General features: G+C 58.4%; 2 protein-coding genes across 2 annotated transcripts in view; both read right to left on the bottom strand.

The window, feature by feature from the left end:
* The window catches only part of LOC106048907 (histone H2A.V), a 52,561-nt gene extending 41,812 nt beyond the window's left edge, over positions 1-10,749 (bottom strand). The window contains exon 1 of the mRNA XM_066983558.1: positions 10,746-10,749. Coding sequence (XP_066839659.1) covers positions 10,746-10,747 — 2 coding nt within the window. The 5' untranslated portion in view covers positions 10,748-10,749. The remainder of the gene's footprint in view (positions 1-10,745) is intronic.
* On the bottom strand, positions 1,948-22,738 carry HK2 (hexokinase 2). The gene is made up of 18 exons (XM_066983546.1): positions 22,583-22,738; positions 15,231-15,393; positions 11,245-11,393; positions 10,797-10,916; positions 9,670-9,765; positions 9,465-9,564; positions 9,021-9,204; positions 8,211-8,366; positions 7,828-8,061; positions 7,387-7,691; positions 6,728-6,876; positions 6,289-6,408; positions 6,081-6,176; positions 5,524-5,623; positions 5,140-5,323; positions 4,806-4,961; positions 4,237-4,470; positions 1,948-3,843 (listed from the first exon to the last, which is right to left on the bottom strand). Exons 1-18 carry the CDS (start codon positions 22,643-22,645, stop codon positions 3,699-3,701), a joined length of 2,754 nt encoding a protein of 917 aa, XP_066839647.1. The 5' UTR covers positions 22,646-22,738; the 3' UTR covers positions 1,948-3,698.
* Positions 22,739-22,783: the final 45 nt, after the last annotated feature.

Raw genomic sequence — 22,783 nt, forward strand, 5'->3', positions numbered from 1 at the left:
TTCCAGGCCTGGCTGGTGGGTTGAGCTGCCCGAGGGCTCCTGCTTCGTGCTGAGGGCTTGCCCTGCTGCAAGGTGCAGGACCGGATCCTGCTCTGCCCGTACACCCTGCTGGCTCCCGGGGCTGGTTGCACCCACTGCCCTGCCCGCCCGGCGGGCGGCGAGATGGGGCAAGAGCTCGCACAGATGCACGTTGATTTCTTTTTCCAGACATTGATGACTCCATCCCTTGATCTACAGGTCTCCGGGTCCCACCTCCACCCTCCCGGCTGTGTTGGGACTGTCAGGGTGAAGGAATCCCTGCCCAGCGCTGTCCTTTGTCCCAAGGGACGGGGTCAGGGCTTGGGGATGGGGCTGGTGGTGCAGGTGCCCTTCCCAAGGGGTTGCTACGGAGTGTCAGGAGCACAGAAATCCAAACACAGCACAACTTAGCCCAAAAAATGGGTGTTTTTTTTTTTTCCTCTCTTTTTTATTTGTCACTGACTAGGAGCAGCAATTGTGGCAAAGGGGAGCTGAGAAGTACAACACCACACTCAGGAAAACGGTATGAAAAGTACAAAAATAAGGAAGCCTATATATAATATCATTGCAGTCAATTACTAAAAATAAATATTGTAAACACGAAATAACAACATCAGGTGAATCTACAGTCACTCGTTTCTGCTAGCAGCTGGACAGTCTTTGGCTTTATTTAACTCCCCCTGCCCCTCACAGAGCCAACGTCTGCATTAAGATGCATTTTCTTTGTTTCAGGTTTGAAAGACAACAGCCTGAGAGGGATGTCACTGGGTGATTAATTTGATTCTCTCCTACTCCAAGCTCCCTTGTGACCAGGAGTCACCCCTTCAGTGCCCACTCCTCTGCCAGAGCAAGAGAAGCGATGTGCTAAGAGGATTACTCCTCTGTCAGGAGAGGAGAGTGTGGTGAGGTGGGGCACCGAGGTTCCCTGTTCCAGTGTATTTGGTCGCTGTTTTACCATGGCACCCGTTGCATGGGGACACGTGGATTTGGGGTATTTCGCACCCATTCCTGTGCACCCAGACGTTGTCACCCTCCTTTCTCTGGCTGACAGCCTGGGCGCATCCTGATCGCCTGGGGGGAGGCAACGTGGCCCCGAGCCACCCCAGGACAACCCCCTCTGGTTTGCCCCCTGCCAGCTGCTTCCAGGCCAGAGCTCTGCACCTCGGGAACTTTCAGGTCCTCCTTACATCTCAGGTGACAGGAGATGATACGCGGCCTTTGGCCCCGAAAAAGGAAGAGGCAAATTGCAAGGCTTGATATTCTGTTGCTTATAAAAAAGCAGTAACAATAAAACCCTGTCCAAAGTACCCCGAGAACGATCCCTGGGGAGGAAAGGGTGGCATCCTGCCATGGGAGATGCCATTCTGTGCAGCCAGAGGAGGTGCCAGCAGGAAGGAGTACAAGGAAAATGCATCTGAATGGGGACAACCAAGCAAAACAAAACAAAAGCCATCCTACATCCACAGAGCAGTGCGTCTCGCCGGAGGAGAGACGGGCTGGTCAGCCTGTCCGCCTCCGTACATAGATTTGATCTTCCCTTCATGTCAATAATTACAGTTTCAGCTTCCCTTCTTCATTTTAAACACATTCACATAACGTGCCACGGCAACATTTTGGTGTGAGCTTACAATCAGACCACACAGCGAACGACCAACGGCGCCTGAATCGGCCACAAACGCAGGGCTGCCTGTGGTCCCCATCCTCCCCGCCCTGTCCCCAAAACGACACTTGCAGAAAATTTAACCCAGACTGATGAAGCTGCTACGTGTCGCAAAAGGGGCACAGCTGGATAAGTCCCTAGGAGGTTAAAAACACCGCCGCTGTGGTACCCTTCTGCATGATGGAGCAGGTAAAAACCTTTCTGTTCCAAGTTTTCAGCAGGTAAGACGTCAGTCTTCTCAGGAAATAATCACACACAACTGCTTGGTATCCGATTAGAGGATTTCTATAGCATCTTTAAAAAATTTATTTAATATCTTCTAAAACTTCCACTAAACTTGGTTTCTTAAATCACTTCTATACACAGTCAGATTCTGTTATAATTGTCTTGAGGCTCATAAAAAAATAAGCATTTAAAATGCTCAAAGAGCAATTTTACTTTAGAATTGTGCTACTGAACTTGACCCCCAACATAGAAGAGATACTTTTGGTAATAAGGTGACCCCAAGCAGTATAAAAATATACATAAAAATACCCAAAAACCTCTGTCCTCCAAACTGAAGGTCTGTTCATGGGAATTATTATTATCATTATTATTATTTTTGTATATCACTGGATTTCGTTACCTTCCACTAAATATTTACAGAAACACACGTGCCCCTGCTCATTCCATTCACCCCCAGGCTCTCCTGCTGGTGAAACTGGGGGCTGCTCTGCACCATGGTGCATGCAGCCTTGGGAAGGGGCTGGGGTGACAGCCCCGGGTGGCATTGGGGTGACGCTGATCAGTGGCATTGGGGTGGCACCACATCGATCAGGCCCTGGGCGCTGGCAGGGGATGAGGCTGCTGTGAGCTGGGGGTGACAGCAGGGACACCCTGCGGGGCTGGGGCCGGCTCCTTCGTCCCCTGCCTGCAGCACGGCCCTGGCTTTCTGGTGCCCCTTTCACTCCGGGGACAAAGGATGCCTGAAGTTCTCGCACAACCACCCTCAGAATTTGGGTCTTTTTCTCCAGTCTACCCCAAGGAAATTTTAAATTAAAAAGAAAAAAAAGAAAGGAAAGAAGTACTCCGTACCATTCTTAAATGACATTAACATGACGTGGAAGCTAAGCAACACGCCCCCTGAGGCCAGATACATGAAAAGATGTACTCTCTCGTGAGACGTGGGCGCGTGGCGTGCCAACGCAGGCACCCCCTGATGGCTAGGAAGACGTGGAGCTATTCCATGGACAAAGCGAGCCAAGACTCACCGCTCTGGCTGAGGCCACAAATCCGGGATGCTTCTGCACGCCTTCTTTGCATGCGCGCGTGCGGCAGGGCCGGGTGCTAGTGGTGGGCAGGGGGCACGCAGCCACACTCTAGTAGGGTGCAGGTGGGAGGTGGGGGCGCGGGGCTTGCCCCCTGCCTCCCCCGGGGTTACCCGGCTCCACCGGAGCCGCCACAGGTCCGCCAGGTCGGGCTCCGCTCGCTGCTCCATGCGGAGACACGCGGTGCCTCTCGGTGCGGTTTCGCAACCCGTGCTCGAAGACTTGCCATGACTTTCATGGAAATAACACAGCCATGATCAGGGTAAAAGACTAACGGAGGCCTTTAGCCCAATCTGAAAGAGGTTTGCTTTCTACAGCACGGACACATGACATAGATAAATAGGTACTGGTTACTGTAAAGTGACGATGCAGCGTCGGCATTACTCTAACATTTCTGCCATTAGGGAACACGTGAGCGGTCAGGAGGCGTGGGGAGGAGTGCTGGTGCTCGGCGTCGGCTGGGATGGGTTCACAGCCGAAGACACTTTTAGCTTTACTCGACACGCGGTTTTTACAGCATGTGACCAAATGCCCCAGACAACGTTTTGTACAAAGCGTCTCCAGTCCCGCCCGCGGCGTCCCAAGGGACCGAGTAAAGCTAAGAGTCTGCTTGCGAGGGGAGGTCACGTGTGGGTGTGGGGTGTACGGAGGGAGGGAATGGGGAAGGAAATCGGTTTTGTTGAAACCAAGCTCTTCGGCAAACCTCCCTCCTCCTACCGCTGGCCGGCCTCCCGGATGCGGCAAGCCACCGCTGTGATGAGCGCCGCACCCTTGCCGCTGCCGTCCTCTGACTGCAGGAAGGTCACCTCGCACTTGGGGGACAGCTGCTTCACTGTCTCATGCATGACGGTGGAGAAGCTGCAGGAAAGGACAAGGACAAGGGGCTCGTGAGGCCTGCGGGAGGATGATGTGCCAAGGCCGCCCTGCGTGGCCGCACAAGATGGCCGCCAGTGGCCATTGCTGCGGGGGCTGAGGAGAAAGGCGGGCAGGGGGGGAAAGGGTGGCGGAGGGCATGTGTTAAATCCATGCTGGCATTGCACGCCCAGAGCCAAACCTGGCCCCACCTGTGGCTCCCCCCAGGCCAAGAATCCCCTCACCAGCCTCACCGGAGGAGGTTTTAGCTGCCCCCTACCCATGGTTGGGTTCAACCCAGACCTGGCTCCCCAGCCGTTAGGGAGCAGCCTCCCAGGCCAAGCCCCTGCTTCCCTCCCCAGCCCAAATCTCCTCGGATAACCCCCTTGAGTTACTCACTGTGGGTGCAGCTTGTAGAGCGTGCCGTCCACGCCGACCGTCACCTTGAGGAAGTCCAAGCCACGGTTCTCCCGGATCTTGTCCACCACGGCTGCCATGCCGGCCCCGCAGAGCTGGGCGGCGCGCCGGGCCACCACCGTGCACACCTCCTTCACAATGATGCTGTCATCGCACGTGCTCTCCAGGCCCAGGTGCTGGAGGATGGAGCGCACTTGCAGCAGGGCCAGGCAGTCGCTGGGGAGGACACGAAGGTTGGGCAGTGTTAGGAGATGGGGGCAGCTTGGATACATGGCTTCCCCTTCCTCATCCTCCTCCTGCACAGCCCAGGTGCTCCTGGCTCAGACAGCACCAACCCAAGGAGCTTCACAGCCAGAGGATGGAGGAGTCTGTGTTGACAACCCCAAATGCAGTTTCCCTGTTCCAACACCAGCACTGCCTGGATTTTACCCCATTATTCGAACTGTATTGCGCCCTGGTGCTGAGCTGAGCGCTTAGGGCTTCTCCCGCAAGACTTGGGAATGCTTCCCCCAAGCGTTCCTGCAGCAGCGAGGCCAGGATCGGGTCCTCACCTTTCTATCTGGGACAGGAACTTAGTCTCAAAGATCCCTCTGGTCTTCAGCCTCTCGGAGATCCGTCCGCGGAAGAGCAGCCCTCGCTTGGTGAAGTCCATCAGGATGTTCCGTACGATCTCCCCCAGGTACATCCCGCTGATCATCTTCTCAAACCTGGCACAGAGAAGGCAGGGCTGAACCTCGGGGCACAAAGGATCCGGACGGATTCACCAAAAGGCAGATGGGGCAACCCGGAGCTATTCCTGGACACCTCATCTCCACCTTCCGACACCTTGCCATAGGGACACTGGAGCAAAGGGACACTCGTCACAGCCCCCAAACCCCCACGCACCTTTGTTTCCCAGGGTTGAGAGACAGCTCATCCACGGCCAAGTCAAACTCTGTCCGTATGTCATCCAGACACCCACTGTCACCAAAGGCGCCCCACTCCATGTTGATGCACATCCTGCCCTCGTCGCCTTCCACCAGCTCCACATTCCTCATCTCCTCCATGTAGCAGGCATTGCTGCCCGTGCCTGCGGGGAGAAGAGCATTTGTCACTGGCGCAGATGGTGAAAAGCAGGGTGTGCAGGCAAGGCAGAAGCCTTCAGACACCCTTTTCAGTGAGATCCCTTTTCAACGAGATCCCAAAAGAGGAGGCGCTGGGAGCAGGCGGCAGACCCTGACCAGGGTCAGGGTGAGCGGAGGAACCCCGTAAGAAAGCCGCAGCTCTCACCGACTATCAGCCCCACTTCACAGTACGGATCTTCATAGCCACATGTCATCATGGTGCCGACCGTGTCATTTACCACCGCCACCACATCCAGGTCGAACTCCTAGAGGGAAGCGGTTGCACGTCTTACCGCTGGGGGACACAGCTAGCTGTGCTGCTCCCGGGGTCGGGAAGGGACCTGTGGGCTTCCTACGGCCCCACGCTTCTGCCAGTGGGTGCTTGGGGCTCAGGACAGCTCCAGCAAGATGCAGCCAGAGAGGAAGTGGCATGCTGGGACAGCCCCACCAGAAAGAGACCTTGGGCCAGGAGCTTTGGGCAGTCTGCACGGAGGCAGCAGTGTCCCCTCAGCTCATGGGGATGTCTGCTCCTTCCTGGCCAGGAGCTGGCTCCTAGCTCCAGGGCCTGAAAATCCAACCTCTAGCAATGACTAAGGGTGGTTGTTAAGACTCAGACACTCATTAGCTGTGCTCAGCCCATTAATTTGCAGCCCAATTAAAGACGCCAGAGAGAGTCGGGATGTGGGAGTGAGAAGCCGGCTTCTCAGCGGCGCGGCTGCTCACCTCTCTCCTGTGGATCGCCTCCTTCAGCAGGCTCACCACATCCTCTCCCTCGCAGCCGGTCGCTTTGAAGCCTTTTGTCCACTTGAGGAGAATCCCCTGTGGTGGAAGAAAAACAGGGTAAATGGGGAGGGAGGGGGGCACCCCCTGCCCACCAGCTTGTGGTGGGCACCCTTAGGTCTCTGCCCGTGGATGGGTGGGTTGGGTGTACCTCATCCAGGCTGGTCTGCTTGCAAGGGAAGGAGAAGGTGAACCCCAGCGGGAGCGAAACGCCCTTCATTCCCATGTACTCCAGGAAGTCGGAGATGCAGTGGACAATGTGGTCGAAGAGCTGGGTGCACAAAGATAGAGGAAGCAGTTACAACCACAGTGAGGAACACCAGCCTGCCCAACAGACCCAAAACAGCAACCTATGGGTGCCACGGGGACACTTCCCTCCTCAGGGTGTCCCCAGAGCCCATCTGGCTCCTTCTAGAAACACTCCCCATCCCTGAGTACTGCCCAAAGTGGTTTGCAGAGCCCAGTGTGTGACTCGAGACATCTCTCACTGCTTGTGTGCTCCCAGAGCCCGTGGTTGGCTGGCGCTGGGCATTTAAGCTGCTGCTGCTGCCACCCCAGGGCATCCTCCGCCTCCAGCAGTCCGTCCTCACCTCCTCGCCCGTCCCCTGCATGATCTCCAGCGGGATGGAGTAGATCTTGTTGTGCATCTCCACGCCGCGCCTCATCCCATTCCGCACGCGCACCAGCAGCACACGGAAGTTTGTGCCCCCCAGGTCCAGGGCGAGGAAATCACCTTTCTCTGAAAACCAGAAGAGATCATCAGGAGAGAGGCCCCAACAGGGAGCACCGTGGACATGGCCCAGAGGCTGATCCCAATCTGCCTTCATCCTGGGAGGCCCAGAAACTGAGACCTGGATGGGAATGGGTTGGGAATGGGATAGGAATGAGCTGCAGGTGGAAAGCAGGAAGGCGCTGGAGAAGTTTCTCCAGACCTCAGGAGACTTCTTGCCAAGGGGCAGGTGCACACCTAAGCCACAGACAGACCTGGGAGCACAACCCCAGACAACAGCGGTGAGAAATGTGCAGCAGTGTGAGCACACCCAGAGCACAGCTTTTTGTCGGGTGCAGGCTGGCCTGGAGGCTCTTCCCAGTATCGTACTGGAGGCTCAAGCCCTTGGTGCCACTCACACGGTAAGGAGGGAAGGACAAAGGTCCCAGCCTCTCCTGGGTGCTTTGGATATTCGAGCCAAGATGCTCCTTGCCCTACCCAGGGCATGAGCGGGTCGGGCTGATCCACGGGGTGCCTCACCTGTCCCATCCGGAGTCGAGCACACGTAGGTGGGCAGCATCTTCACCGTGGCCTTGGCGTGCGTCTCCTTGCCTAGCCCCTTCTCCATCTCCACCCTCATCCTCCGCTTCACCTCCAGGAGCTGCTCATGGCTCAGTTTGAGCGCCTCCAAGATCTTCTGCCTTGCCTTGTGCTGGGCGGCCAGCCTGTAGGCCACGGCCGTCACCATGGCTGCCCCCTTGCCGCTGCCGTCTTCCGACCTCACAAAGCGGATCTCGCAGTCGGGCAGCAGCTTCCGCACCGTCTTATGGAGGCGCCGGGCAAAGCTACGGAGAAGGAGGAAGAGGACTCGAGTGAGCCACCACGGGTTGCATCAGCCTCTGGGATGGCAAACGACGAGGATTTGGGATCCAAACAGATCTGGGTCCCCACCGGCCTCTCGCCTACGCTTCGAGGACTTACTGGGGATGCTTCTTGTAGACGGAGCCGTCCACGCCGACTGTGGAGCGCAGCCGGTCCACCCCCTTGTTCTCCTTGATGCGCCGCAGCACGGCGGCCAGGGTGGCCCCGCACAGGTTGGCTGAGCGGGTGGAGACGATCTGGCAGATGCGGTGGGTGGCCAGGCAGTCCTCGTGGGATGGCTCCAGACCCAGCTTGGTGAGGATCTCGTGGGCTTTCTGCAGCCCTTCTTTCTCCCTGGACAGACAAAACAGAAGGGATTCATGCCTAGAAACCCAACTTTTGCCACCTGAGGTGTCCCAGTTGGTCCAATGGGTCCGATTTCTCCCAGTGTAGATGTCAGGAGGTGGGCTGGGACCCTAAAAAAACATCCAGACCCTACTTACTTCTCGATAGCGGAGACGTATCTGGTCTCGAAGTGGCCGGTAGTGCGCAGGTCTGATGTGAGCTTCCCCCTGAACAAGAGCCCCTCCTTGGCCATCTTGACCAGGATGAGCCGGACCAGCTCTCCCATGTACATGCCGCTGATCATCTTCTCAAACCTGCCGAAGGGGTGAGCACGAGATGTGTTTGTTTGGTTACTGGAGGTGGCCACCAGTGGCGTAGGCATGCAAAAATCGGCTGGTACCCCAAAAAGAGGGTAGACACTGAGCTATTCAAGGCAGTGGTGTGCCTGTGCCCCCGCAAGAACCAAGGCCGGGCTGGCCTTACACCCTCGGCTGTGACACCGCAGCCTTCCAGGCACAATCCGGGTGGTCTTTTTCCATATTTTATCCCATCACCAAGAAATTAAAGGCATGTTGATGGGCATCCTCCTGCGAGGAGGGCTTAAGGCTACCTGAGGGGCAGAGATTCCCCTTAATCCCACCACAGCTGCCAGCTGGGCTGGTACCCAGGGAAGTCTGTAGGACTTGGCTGTGAACATTAGGTGGTGGTGTTCGCTTTTTGATTATTCCATTGGCAGGGGGAAGGAAACAAATCAGCGCATCCGAGCGGAAGGCTGACGAGGGAAGCGGGCGTTAGGGGGCTCACAGCCCAAATCTCCGACCCATCCCCTGCTTGTGCTGCTGAAGCTGGCAGGGTGGAGGACGCCGTGACCCACTTAACTGGGATGACCGCATCCGTCCCCCAGTGCCAGCACGATGGGAGGACAAAGCAACGCGGAGCAAAGCCCATGGAGCCAGGAACCTGCTTACAGCTGCTTGCCGGGGTTGAGCGAGCCCATGTCGATCTCGTGGTCGAACTCCGTCCTGATGTCGTTGAGCACGCCGTCGTCGCCGAAGGCGCCCCACTCCATGTTGATGCACATCCTGCCCTCGTCCCCCTCCACCAGGTCGATGTGCCTCATCTCCTCCATGTAGCAGGCGTTGGTGCCAGTACCTGAACAAAGCGTGGTGACTCGGTCACGTGGAGGTGACAGAGGGTGCTGGGTTCCCCTTATTCTCCATAACTAGCACCATATAAAACACTAAAACTTCTCCTTGGTTCACACAGAAGAACAAACAGGCAGTGCTGTTTGCTTTTAAGGTCTCTATCGCCTTTCTCGCTCCCCAAAAGACCCCGAAACCCGCAAGGAATAGGATCCCCTTTGGGAGCTGCTCAGGACGGACCCGAATTCTCCCCCGCTCAGCCCTGCTCACCGACAATGAGTCCAACTTCGCAGTTGTGGTCGTCGTAGCCACAGGTCATCATGGTGCCCACGGTGTCGTTCACCACGGCCACGATGTCTATGTCAAAGTCCTGAAATGGAGGAGAGGAGGCTGAGTGCCACCGAACCCGATCACAGCACCTCTGCAAACCCCATGCACCCCATCCCATCCCCATGGGACCCGTGTGGCTCCTCACCCCTCGCTTCTTGATGGCCTTGCGCAGCAGGGACACCACGTCCTTCCCCTCCACGCTGCTGCACTTGAAACCCTTTGTCCAGGTGACGAGGATGCTCTGCGGAGGGACAGCAAGAACCAGAGCTCAGCAGGACCCACGCGCCTCAGGGTCCCCAAATCACCAGACCCAGTGCCCGGACAGACAGACGGACAGCGCTGCAGGCAGTTCCCTCCCTGTTATCTCCTGCAAGCCATTGCATCAGCAACGGTTTCCGTATCCTGGTTTATGGCCATGGGCCCGTGAGTCACTCGCTCCCTCCTGCTGGGAATGTGACCTTGGAGGCTGGGTTCATGGAGCCCTGGAGCAGAACCAGCCCCAGTGCACACAGCGGATTGATGGATCCGTGTGCTATGGGATGCATCTCGCTGCCCCACCAGCAGAGGCACCGGGACTGTCCCCATTTGGGGACGGCAGAGCTGTCACTGTCACCCAGGAAATAGGTGGGGGCATTGACCGAATTTGCAATCTCCGACAGCAAATTTTCAACCCAATTGCTGGGGGTGTTTTGGCAAGAGGCAGACAAACAACCGCCCACCTTACGGACAGGCAAACCGAGGCATGGAGTGCAACAAACTGGGTGCGACCGCGGGGCCGATGTTTCCTCCCTCAGCAATTTATCCCTTTTACAGCCCTCGCTGCCCCCGCGAGGGAAGCAGACATCCTTCCTCATTGCCATCACCACATCCCCGGTGCAGAAGTCGTGCCCTGCTGCCCGGGCAGCGTGGAGCCGCCCAGACCCAACCCCTGACCGTGGCGAGCGAGGAAAAAACAGCCCCCGGGAGCAGGAGACGGCGGCACGTGACGAGCGGAGCAGAGCCACGTGCCTCGGGGCTCGCAGCGAGGTCGCGGGCGCGGATGTGATGCTCGGCACGTCCGTGCTGTGCAGCGCTCGGGGCTGCTGCTGCTTCGCCGAGCGCCGGCTGCGCGGGGGGATGGCTGCCGCGGCGAGCTCAACATCACCCCCCCTGAGCCCTGAGCATCCCAAAGCGCTAAGGTTTAGTGGTGGGGATGATCTCAAACGTTTTTTTTCAACCTAAATGGTTCCGATTCGGTGCAGAATGAAATGCGGAGCAGATCCCGTCACCCACCTCATCCAGCTTGGTCTGGTGACACGGGAAAGAGAAGGTGAAGCCAAGGGGCAGCTTCTTGTCCTTGATTTTCAGCTTCTCCATGAAGTTGGCCAGGCACTCGGCGATGTGGTCGAAGAGCTGAAAGGTTGAAGATGTGCATGAGAGCAGCGGTCGTGTCCTGCGTGCCGGAGGGGCTGGTGTCACCCTCTGTCCCCCACAGCATGCCCGCACGATCCCGACCTGGCGTCAGGGATCTGGAGCTCCAGGCAAAGAGAGGCAGGAGCTGGCCGGAGCAGGGAGAGGCCACAATGGGAGCAGCCCCAGCCCCAGGAGACATCTCGGGGGCTTGGAGCAACCCCGGCTCCTTCCAAAGGACGGAGCCACCATGCGCCGGGTGCCTTTCCCTTCTGGGGGGCTCCCCAGGAGATAGGGGACGGGGCGTAAAGGAGGTGAGGCTGCCACCCACCTGCCCCCCGCTGCCTCGCATGAGGTCCTCGTGGATTTCGTAGATCTGGCTCTCCATCTCCACTTTCTGCAGGCCATTGTCGGACACCTTCACCCGCAGCACGCGGAAGTTGGTGCCGCCGAGGTCCAGCGCCAAGAAGTCGCCGTCCTCTGCGAGGAGAGAGCCAGGAGTTAACGGGGTCAGGCCCCTTCGGCAGCATCCCGGAGCACGATGCCTGAGCTGGAGCTGCAGGGCTGGCCGGGGGGAATCCTGCCCCCTCCCCAGATGTGGGGCAAGGTCTGGAGCCCTGGGATGAGGTGGGACATATCCTGATCCCTTATCTAGGGGAGCGCTGGTCGTGGTGGAAGCAGGACTGGGGGCTCTGCAGGAGGAACCCTGAGCAGCCCCAACCAGGCAAGCCGATGCCCAAAACACCACCCAAAAACGATGCAATTCCTGGGGAAGACGCCAAAGCAGTGCCATAAGGGAGGTGGCACCAGACTGTCCCCGACCCTTTGGTGCAGCGATCCCGGAAGAGCTCCCACGTCCTCAGTCCCAGCAACCAAAGCCCTGCTCCGAGGCTGGAACACGCCGCGCTCTCCTTCCTTGAGCTTGGCTAAAACTTTGCTGTGTGTGTGGGGGGGAACTGCTCAGGGCTGTCCCACAGCTGGCTGCCCCACACTTGATTTTTTTTTTCCATTTTGATTTTTTTTTTCCATTTTACCAAGCACTACAGCAACTCACTGACGGATTTAGAATAAACTGAGACCTGGGGCGCGGGAAAAGCGCCCAGCTGGCTGTTTCAAAACCCTAGCGGTGTGGGGAGAGGGCTGGGGGAAAGCCCTCCATCAGCACTGTTTGGTTTCTGCACACATTTAAATGTGCTGTGCTGGCTCCCCTGGGCAGATTACAGCGCCCGGGGGCCGCATTGTGCCCGACCCTGCTTTTACAAAGGGGCTGCGGGTGGAACAAAAAGCGTGGTTTATTGGTATTCCAGGGGGAGCGGACGGCTGGCACCGCTCGGCCCCGGCCAGGCACCGCAGGCGGTGACAGACCCCAAGGGTGGCCTGGAAGTGGCTTCACGGGGCCTTTTTAACCAGGGGTCTCCCACAAAGCGGCCCTCCCTCCGCAGGAAGGGGGGATTGGTGGCGAACAGAAATAGGACGGCGGTCCTGAGGTGGCGGTGTCGGGCAGCTTTGGTGCGATGGATGAAGGAACAGGGAGGTCTGGGGGGCTCGGGGGCTGCTGGACTGCAAGGTGGGGTCCTGCCACCAGCCCTGCCCCAAGCCAAGTGCTCAGGCTGATTCTGGGGTGTTTTCATGCTCATTTACCAAGAACGGGGTCTGCAGGGGCTCCGCACGGCCCTTGCTTCATCCCTGGAGCAGCGCAAGCACCCCGGGAGAGCCGTCAGCTCAAAGCACCCTCGGATAAACCTCGGCACGGCTCAGGGCCGGGGCTGCAGGGGGGTCCCAGACGTGCCCCAGGTCCTGCCCACGGTGGGGTTTCCCCTTTCCCTTCCCCATGGCCCCCTCGGATGGGTTTACACAGCAGGTTTCCTTTTTGCAGCACAGCATTAGGGCACTTCAGCCCCGCAGACCCCTTTTCGTGGTGGGCAGCCCCACGCCTTGCTCTTTCCCTTCCTGGAGGCTTGGAGGCCAAAGAGCAAGGATGGGGCTGTCCCCTTGTCCTGCCCAGCTCCAACCTCCCGTGGGAGGCCCAAAGCAGCCTTTCCTCGACCCTACAAACAGCAGCCATCACCACAAAGCAACGACGGGACATGCCCATGGGCCCCCAGGAACAAAACACCAGCTGCAAGCCAGAGAGGTGTGAGCGGTGGTTGGCTTTGCAGGAGGAAAAAAAGGAAGGAAAAAAGGAAAACCAGGGAATTTCTCTCCTGGAAAATTCCAGGATCTGGGCTAGATAATGGACTGGGTTTGCAAATGTCACAGCCACGTCCTCCCTCAGATTAGGGCCTGGTTAGGTGATAAGCTGCGGGCAGCGATGCCGAGCTCCCCGACCAAACAGGAAGGCAAACGCCGAGCTCCGATTCCAGGCACTGTTTGCTCTCAGCCCCGAAGACCAGCGTTTAATTCCTTTAAACACACCCGTGCTGCCTGGAAGGAAGTGCTCAGGCTGTTAGCTAAGCGGGCAGGGCGCTCTGCTCTGCTTGGAAATGTTTTCTGGCCGGGCTGGGGCCAGGGAAAGCGAGCGCCTTGCCCAGGAGCCATGGGGTTTGGAAGCCTTCCTGGACCTCGAGGGGTCAAACTGATGGTGTCTGAAGTCTCCTTCCATCGGCGTGGCCTGGGACCTGAAGTCCCTTTCGATAGGGGTGGCTGGGGATCCAAAACCCCCTTCCATCGGGGCAGCAGTAGCTCAGCACTGGGAGCACAGAGGGGCTGTAGATGCATCAGGCTGTGCCATGCTATTTTTGCACCACCAGGGATGAACCCAGCAGCTTGTTTCGGGCGCAACCAGGCCCCATGAGCAGCAGGAACAGCGTGTGGCTGAGCCCACCATGCACTGGAAGAGAGCAAGGAAGTCCCAAAGGCAAAGGAAAAACTCACTTTGGGGCTGTTTGCTGCCTTCAGGTGGTGTTGCCTGGGCACCGCCGTGCCCTTGCCCTGCGTCTCCCGCAGGCACGACCTTGTGTTTGTGTAAGCCCCTCTCATCCAGCCCCGTGGAGCGGGCATCAGCCGGCCTAATCCGACAGCAGAGACTGTGCGGGAGCAAGGGGAGGCAGGAAGGGCAAGGACACTTTGCAGGAAGACGGTGCAGAGCCCTGGGAGCCTCAAAAAATAAATATTTTTTTTTAAAAAAAAGGAAAACTGCATCCCTTCATGCAGCAACATGCCCCTCGTCACCCTAAACTGCCACCCAAGAGCGGTGGCGATGACGCTGGCTTGCTCTGGGAGAGAAATCCTGGTGGAAAATTGTTTTTTGGGGGGTTTTATGGTAAAGTTTTTGCTCGTGCAGCCAGCAGCAGCGGGCGCAGGCTCTCCCTGCGTCGCCCTGCCTCTCCTCGGGGAGCACTGCCACACACGCCCCACTCGCTCCCGCGCCGCTCCCATCACCTTTGGCTGCCGTTGTTCACGTAGCCGGGGGCAGGATTGGGGCTATCCCTGTAATTAAGGCATTCTCAAATATTTAAAGAGATCTAAATCTCAATCCCGGGGCAGGCGGCCAGGTCCGGCTGTCGGCGGCACTGGGGTGCGGGCAGGCACGGGGCCAGCTCCTGATGCTCCTCGTGGCTCCCCGGGGACCCGAGAGCGGCAACCCCCCCCTGCACCTACACCCATCCATCTCCTATATATCAGGACCTGTGTCTGCAGGTCTGACCCACACCAGGATGGGGTTTTTCCAGCAGCTCCCTTTTTCCCTGCTTTTTCCACCGACATTTTATAAGACCCCGTTGAAGGCGCCGGAGCTGAAGAACATCTCCAGCCACCGAGCCCGAGGAGGAGGTGCTGGCAGAAGAGGTTTGGTGCGGGATGAGCAAGTCAGAGCCCGAAACGGGAGCCGTGCCTGGCCAGCAGCGTGCTCCATCTCCTGGCCGAGCGGGGTCTGGTCCCTGCCGGGAGGCCGGAGGCACGTGGCAGCATGCAGAAAGGCGCATTGTGAGGCTCCGAGCCTCCCCAGCGCCTTCTCACGCGGTCTCCACGGCGTTCAGGGCTTGCTGGCAGCACAGCCGCCTCCAGCGCTGATGAAATGCGATGAGCCGGACCCGTGACAGCCCTGTCCTGCCAGGACGGGCACGTGAGGGCTGAATGCCACCCCGACCCATGCTGCCACGAGCTGGGAGCCCCCTGGTCCCCACACAGGGACCCGTCCTGTGCCAAGCACCCCCCGGCACAAGCGGGACCTCCCTTTGGGCAATGCCAGCCCCGTTCCTGCAGCACTGCGAGGACAAGTGTCCCCTGGCACGTGGTGGCACCTCCAAGGCCACCTCGCCGTGGACAGCCGGTCCTGCTTGGCGCAGGGGGAGCCGTTTCCCAGTGCCGTTCCCGTACCTGTGCCGTCCGGGGTGGACCTCACGAAGGAGGGCAGCATCTTCACCGAGGCGGTGGGGTTGGTGTCAGCTCCCAGCCCTTTCTCCATCTCCTTGCGGAAGCGCTCGGACACCTCCTGGAGGGTCTCCTCGGAGAGCCGCATGTGGTAGAGGTACTTGTCCACCTGAAAGGTGCAGAGAGGGCAGGAAGTGAGCAGGACAGGGGGGACCTGGGCACAAACCCCGTGGCCAGAGGAAGCACTGCCAGCAAGAGCGGGTCACCCGTGCCCAGGGACAGCTGGGACTGTGCTGCTGCAGCAGCTTCTCCGCATGCAGATAACGCTCGCCATGGCCCTGGCACATCTTCCTGAACACCTCGGGATCACAAAATCGTGCCTCGTGCCCTTTGCTGCAGCACCACCAGACGGGGATGCGGGAGAGACAAACCCCAAGCACCCCCCCCAGCCCGTTCCCCCACAGCCCCAGTCACATTGCAGCAGCAGCGGGGGCCTGATTCTGCCCCCGAGTCAAGGCCTGAGGCCATGGAACAGAGGGTGGCTGGGACTCAGCACCTCAACCCGCTCTGAGTAGGCTGCTGGTGGGGAATTCACCCCATTTATTTCATTTCCTTGCTGTGCTGGTCGTTCGTTCCCTGCTGGGGAGCCCTTACAAAGGGTTATGGAGCTGGCTGCTGCTCAGCGCCCTGCAGCAACACCCAGAGCCATGTGCGAGGTGCCCAGAGCCTCGTGCCAGGTGCCCGGCTGCCCCTACAAGTGGCAGCGAAGCGCCTCGCTCTCCCCTTGGGAGGACAAAGGGAAAATCCCGACCCTGAGCCAGCCGCTGGCACCGGGCACGCTCCTGTCCGTCAGCTGGGCAGGGCCGGCAAGCGGAGAGGCGGACAGACAGACGGACCGCCAGCTCCCGAGCTGTGCCCCATCTCAATTAACTTCACTTAACGTTAATTAAAGGGCAGCTGCAAGCCCTGCGAAGCCGAAGGAGAACCCCACCCAGCTGCTCACCTGTCTGCAGGCACGTACCATGGGGTCACCCCGAATCCGGCGTGCCTTTTATTCCTCCTAATGGCGGAAATTGGCGTTTTGCGGGCGCGTAACGAGCGCTGCCCTCGCTGCCCTGCTCCCCCGCCTGCCCAGGGCTCTGTCTCGGGGCTGCTCAGCGTCCCCTCCCTCCAAAATTTTGGAGCCTGAACCCTGCTGAAGGGGCTTGGAGCGGTAGGCGGTGGGTCCCACCTCCTCCTTGTGTCCTGGTTTTTGGCCAGGATGCAACCCAACACCAGGAATGGGCGACCAGAGCCAGGGCAGATGCGAACCGGGAGCAGCCCACGAGGAAACGTGCCCTTCCCCACCCCCCGAGCCTGTTTGCCTGCCCCTCCTCACCCATCTGGGGAGCAGGAAGGCAAACGCCCGCTGCTTCCCCTCCTGTTTGCTTTCCCCCACCTGCTGCCCACTGAGCGGGGCTGGGGTTGTGGCCGCTCGCCTCCGCCCGCTGCCTCCTCCACGAAATTCCCTCTGGGACCGCCCCAGCGGCCGTGGGTCGATGGCACTGAGCCAGGCCGGGTGGCCCAAGCCCACGGGACCGCGTTCTGCTGGGCTGCGGGCGCCTTTCCCCAGCCACCGCCCCGCTCCTTTGGGCGCCTCGGGAGCACCTCGCGCCGCCTGCGGCTCTGGAGAAGCAGGATCCAACCTTCCCCCTGCCTCGCCTTGCCTTCTGCAGCCTCAGGTGGCTCGGGGGCTCCTGGTAAAGATGTGCTGAGTGGGGGGAACGTGGTTTTGGGGCAAAATGTACCGAGAAAGCTCTTTTAGGTCAGCAGTGCAAGCACCACGCCGCCAGTGCTTGCGGCATTGCTCCTGAAGGGCAGCACCACGGTGCAAGTCTCTCCCCCATCCTTCCCTTGGACCTCGTGTGATGGGGTCTCATCCCCATGGGGTCACAAAAAGCTGCCAGCACCCTCCTGTCCCCTTCGTCCTTCCCACAGGAGCTGGGACCTCAGCATCCTCCGAGGGCAGCTCCCTGCCCCGGTGCAGGGCACGAGGTTGCGCCTCCCCTCCACAGGACACGTTCCTCATGTCCTCCAGGAATAATCGGCGGCGCGAGACGCAGGGTGACCTTTCTCTAATCCCCGAAGCTCTTTAAACCCTGGATCATCTTCTCCTACAAACGTAGACCCCGTCCCACTTGGCAGCTGAGCCAGGTCAGGGCGGCCGGGGCACGGCAGGCGCTGCGGCACCTCCCTGGGTCCGGGCACCTGCGCGCAGCCGGTCCTGACCCAGGGCTGGGGAACACGACGGGACCCAGCCTCAAATAAATGGGGTCACTGGTCCCAGTATGCCTTCCCTGCTGGTACAAACTGGGAGATGGAGGATGGGATGGGCAGGAGGCTCTGCTGCCCTTCCTATGTGCTCCGAGGGAGAAGGAAAGCTTGAGCTGTGGGGGAAGGTCTGGATGGTTTGGGTGGTGCTGGAGGAGCAGCTCCGTGAGCTGGCCAGACGATGATATTTTCTGATTTTTTTTTTCTCCTAATCCTCCAGATGTTCCCACCAGGGTGTCCCTAAGGGTTTGGAGCTGCGAACACACAACCAGGAACAATTTCCTTCCAGTTCAGAGAAAATTCCCCGGTGCTCGGACCCTGCCCAGGCGCACGGGTTGAGACGCCCCAAAAAGAGAGGGGGGAAAAAGGAAAAGGAAAAGGATGCTCTGCGACTCGTGGCGGCGGGGCTGGCACTGCTCGAGGGTAGCAATAGCAGCGCGATTACGGCTTCCGGCGAGCGCCACCGCTTCCTGCAGCGCTGCAGGGTCGGCCGGGGCCCTTCGTGCTCCTGCAGCGCCCACGTGGCCGCTGGCAGCCGTGCCCCCCGCTGGGAGGGCAGCCCTTGGAAGATTTAGTTTTATTTTGTTTTGGTTTTTCCCCAAAATAAAGCGCCACGGGGTCGGTCCCCTCCGGTTTCCAGCCGGACGCAGCCGTACCAGGAGGATTCGCGGAGGATGGTGTGATGCCACGAGGGGCTGGCAGCGTGCTGGGGTGGATTCTTTGCCTTTTTGGCAACAGAGAGTCAAATATTTGTTAGGATGGAAAACACGGCCCAGTTCGGAGAGGGCTTCAATGCTTTGATGAATAGAGTTGGGCCAAGGGAGTGCTCCTAAAAACTACAAGTGCGCACCTCCAGCCCTCCCCTGGCCTCCTCCTGATGTTACCTTTTCCTGAAATTAATGAATTCCCTTTTCCTGAAATTAATGAATTCCCTTTTCCTGAAATTGACGAATTCCTGCCCCAGTTTTGACACAACCACAACCTTTCCCCTGGCAGACGCCGACCTTTCTCCAAACGCTGCCTGTCCCCGAGCTCCCCACCTCGGGGGACCGGGGGCTGACGCTGCTCCCACCCCCTGACCCCAGCGGCACCCATGTCCCTTGCCCGCTCCCTGCCTGCCGAATTCAACCCCGCGTGACCCCCCCTGGCGCTGCCAAGCCCCCGATGACACAAGCCCCGAGTCATTTCCAGCAGCAGTGACTCAGAACCTTTCCTGCTCAGCCGGTTCCTCCCAGCCCTCGGCCGAATCCTGCCCTGCAGGAGGAGCAGGGCGCCCGTTCCTCAGCCCTCTGCATCACCAGGAGCCGGCAAACGGGGACCTGTCCTCATCCATCCCCCTCTGCCAACCCCACCCAGCTAAGGGCAGCCCCCCCAAAAAGCATTTGAACCCGAAAATGGCCCTGTTTCCAGCTCGACGCCCTGAAATTGGGCTGCTCCCACCGCCCTCCAGCCAGGGAAGAGCAGCAGGAGCCGGCCGTGGATCATCCACCCTACGCACGCCCTCCTCCCTGCCAGCACCTCTCTCCCGTTTTAAACTATCCGAGCCCCCCCTTTGGATGCTGCCCCCCCCCCAAAAAAAGGGGGATGCGAAGGCTGGGAGCAGCATGACACATTGGGGAAACTGAGTCACATCCCAAGGCAAACGGGAGGAGGCTCAGGACGGGGCTGCACTGCAGCACCCCGAAGGGCAACAGAGGCCAGGGAGGCTGGGCAGGCTGTCTGTCTGTCCGTCTGTCCCGCTGCTGACCTTGCCGGGACGAGGAGAAGCCACAGGATGGCTTCCAGGAACCTGCAATCCCGGCGGGCCCCTCCCACGGCTGCAAAAAAAAGGGAGCCGGGGCGAAAGGAGCGACATAAAATTAATTTACTATTGCAAAGGATAAAGGATGGAGCAAAAGCCGCCACCAGCTGGGGCCAGAAAATGGAGTAAAATGAACCTGACCTCCGTTTTTCCCCTCTTTCTAAGGAAAAGTACTGGTGAGGAAGGAAAGCTGCCGGCCCGATTATTTCGTGGTGAGTCACGAGCCGCCCGCTCCCGCTGTCACCTTGCTGGCACGGGGCTGAGGCCGGCACCAGGAAGCCCAGGGCCTGGCACATCCCCGGGGAACGCGGTCGGGCGGCGGCAACTTTCAACCCGGGGTGGCAAAGGACGCGGCCCAGACTCACTGGGGTTTGCACAACCCCTGGGAGGTGAGATGGGTTCGGGCCCCGACCCAATTCCCGGCCAGCTGGAGCAAAGCGGAGGAGTTCGGGGCCACCAAGCGGACCCCCAGGGAAAGCCGGGTCGAGAAAAATGCAAAGAAAAGTCCGATTTCGGGGCTGTTTTGAAGGCCTTTGTCCCGCTGCGGAAACAAACCACAGCGCTGGGAAAGGGCACTTCCTTCCCACGTCCGAGTCTCTTTTCTGCCTGATTCGGAGCAAAAAAAGGCGCACGACCCAAGCACGCCCTGGGCAAGGGCCCTAAAATCTTTTCCCAAATAAAGGCTTGAACTCTGGGCTTAGGTGTAAGTTTGGCACTTACAAAAATCACAAAATCGCAGCTTTCCAAGAACTCCAGCCCCTACATTTCTCTGTGCTGGGTACCTGCTCAGGAGGATTTGCAGGGCAGGGATTGATTATCTGCCCTCCCAGCACGGATGCCCCCATCCCCTGCAGGAGAGCTGTGCCGAGCTCCAAATTCGCAGGAATTTGTTTAAAAAACAACACTGGCTGCAGTTCTGGTTACTTTTTGGGGCCAAACGTGGCCGTTTTGTCCCACACCTCCACCACCCGCTTTGTTTGGGCTCGGGAGCAGAGGGAATCGCGGCGGCTCCCGGGCACGCTGCGTAACGAAGCTGAAGGCGCTCCACAAACCCCCCCGGCCGCCCTCCCCGGCTCCTGATAAGGAACCCAAGAGCTGACCCGAAGCCGAAAACGCAGCGCCGGGGCCACGCCGCTGGCCTATTTCTGCCGCTGGGTTACACAACCCTCTCCCGTGGCTCGCGCGCTTGCACAACCCCATGACACTTGACACAGCCAGCGGAGGGAGAAGACGAGCCCGTCTTTCTTTACGGCTGGGAAGTTATTTCTACGCATGTTTTTTTTTTTTTTTCATCTTTTTTTTTTTTTCTTTTCCGCACCCTTCTTTGACTTCCTATTTCCCGCAGCCCGAGGGCCGCTGCCAGCGTGGCGGGTTTCGCCTCTCCCTGCCTGCTCCGCTCGCCGCACGTCCTCTCCGCCTTCCGAGATGGGGGCGAGGAAGCTGGGGCTCGCCGCGGCCGGACGCTTTCGCCGTTGCTTCATTTTCATTTCCCAAAAACCCCACCAACTTCCACGGGAACTGCAGCCCCAGCTTGGGACACGGCGGCCGACCCCCCCCCCCCGGCACCCCCAGCGGAGGAGCCCCGTACCCACAGCCCCAGCGGTGATTTTTTGCCCCAAATCTTTAATTTAACGAGAGCTGCTCGCAGCCTGACCGCCCGCCCTGGCCAAACAAAGGATGGGTGCGGAGGCATCGCCGCTCGCAGTGCTCCGAGGTGCGGGTGCCGAACACGCCGGTGCCGAACGCGCCGTGCACCACCGGGACGCCTCCACTTGCATTCGCAGTCCAAGAGCACGCTCCGGTCCTTGGGGGGTCGGAAATTAAGGGTGGCTCCATTTCCACGTGGTTAATTAAGGGGGTTTAAATCCCCCGGCCATTTCCACGCCAGCCCCCCGTGGGCTCCCCCATGGGCTCCCCGGGCCCCCACGAGCCCCCCGGTGCCGGCGGTGCCGCGATCCCCGCGGGATGCTCGGGGGCCACACGTGCCACGGGGGCGGCCGAGCGAAAAAATCCATGGGGAGCGGAGCGGGGGGACCCCCCAACCCCTGCCCATGGGGGGACACATGGGGACACGTGGGGACACACGGGGACACGTGGGGACACGCGGGGCCCGCCACGGCACGTCCCGCACGGCGACACCGCCACCCGCCCACCACGGGCCCGCGGCCCCAGCGACACCACCCTCACCCTCAGCTCCTTTTTTTTTCTGGTTTCCCCTTTTTTTTCTTTGCTTCCCCTCCTTTTTCCCCCATTTTTTCTTTCTTTTTCACTTTTTGCCTTGCTTTTTATCTTTTTTTTCTTTTTAACTTTTTAAACTTTCCCCCCACTTTCTCCCCCCTTTAAATATACTTTTTCTTCCCCCTTTATATACATTTTCTTTCTTCCCCTTTTAATTTTTTCTCCCCCTTTACATGCATTTTTTCTTTCTCCCTTTATATATATCTTTTCTCTCTTCCCTCCTTATATATATTTTTTCTTTCTGCCCCCTTTATATATTTTCTCCTCCCCCTTCACATATATATTTTTCCTCCCCCTTATATTTTTTCTTCTCCCCTTATACATATTTTTCCCCCTTTATATATATTTTTCCCCCTTTTGTACTTTTTTCTTCTCCCTTTTCATATATATATATATTTTTCTTCTCCCTTTATATATATATTTTTTTCTTCCCCCTTTTAAAATATTTTTTCTTCCTACTTTATATATATATTTTTTTCTTCCCCCTTTTAAAATATTTTCTTTTCCTACTTTATACATATATTTTTTCTCCCCCCTTTTCATATATATATATTTTTTCTCCCCCCTTTTCATATATATATATTTTTTCTCCCCCCTTTTCAAATATATTTTTTTCTTCCTACTTTTTACATATTTTTTTCTTCCTACTTTTTACATATTTTTTTCTTCCTACTTTTTACATATTTTTTTCTTCCTACTTTTTACATATTTTTTTCTTCCTACTTTTTACATATTTTTTTCTTCCTACTTTTTACATATTTTTTTCTTCCTACTTTTTACATATTTTTTTCTTCCTACTTTTTACATGGTTTTTTTTCTTCCCCCTTCACACATGTATTTTTTCCTCCCCCCTTTATACCCAATCCCCCCCCCCATGAATTCCCTTTCCCCCCCCCACGCCCACCCCTTCCTCCCCCCTTTCCCGCTTCCATCTCTCTCCCCCCCGCTTCGCGCGCACACGCTGAATTTCCCAGCTCTCCCCCTCTCCCCCCGGCCCCCCCCGGCCCACCTTCTGCGCCTGGTCATGGCTGAGCTCGGTGAAGAAGTAGGCGAGCAGATGGGACGCGATCATCGCGGCGCGGAGCGGAGCGGAGCGGAGGCGGCCCCCAGCAGCGCGCGCCGCGGTGCCCGCGCTCCCCGCCGCCTCATTGAGGATTCCCCCGGCCCCCCCCCCCGCCCCCCCGCCCCGTGACGCGGCCCCGCGGCGCCT

This window comes from Anser cygnoides, chromosome 26 (assembly GCF_040182565.1).
Source record: "Anser cygnoides isolate HZ-2024a breed goose chromosome 26, Taihu_goose_T2T_genome, whole genome shotgun sequence".
Lineage (NCBI taxonomy): Eukaryota > Metazoa > Chordata > Aves > Anseriformes > Anatidae > Anser > Anser cygnoides.

What these genes read in the sequence shown, in the direction of transcription:
- HK2 (XM_066983546.1), bottom strand. Translation starts at nt 22,645, where the DNA reads ATGATCGCGTCCCATCTGCTCGCCTACTTCTTCACCGAGCTCAGCCAT. An exon ending in GCCATGACCAGGCGCAGAAG is followed by an intron (nt 15,394 to 22,582) that starts GTGGGCCGGGGG and finishes TGCACCTTTCAG; the next exon opens with GTGGACAAGTACCTCTACCA. An exon ending in CTCAACCCCGGCAAGCAGCT is followed by an intron (nt 8,367 to 9,020) that starts GTAAGCAGGTTC and finishes CCCCTTCGGCAG; the next exon opens with GTTTGAGAAGATGATCAGCG.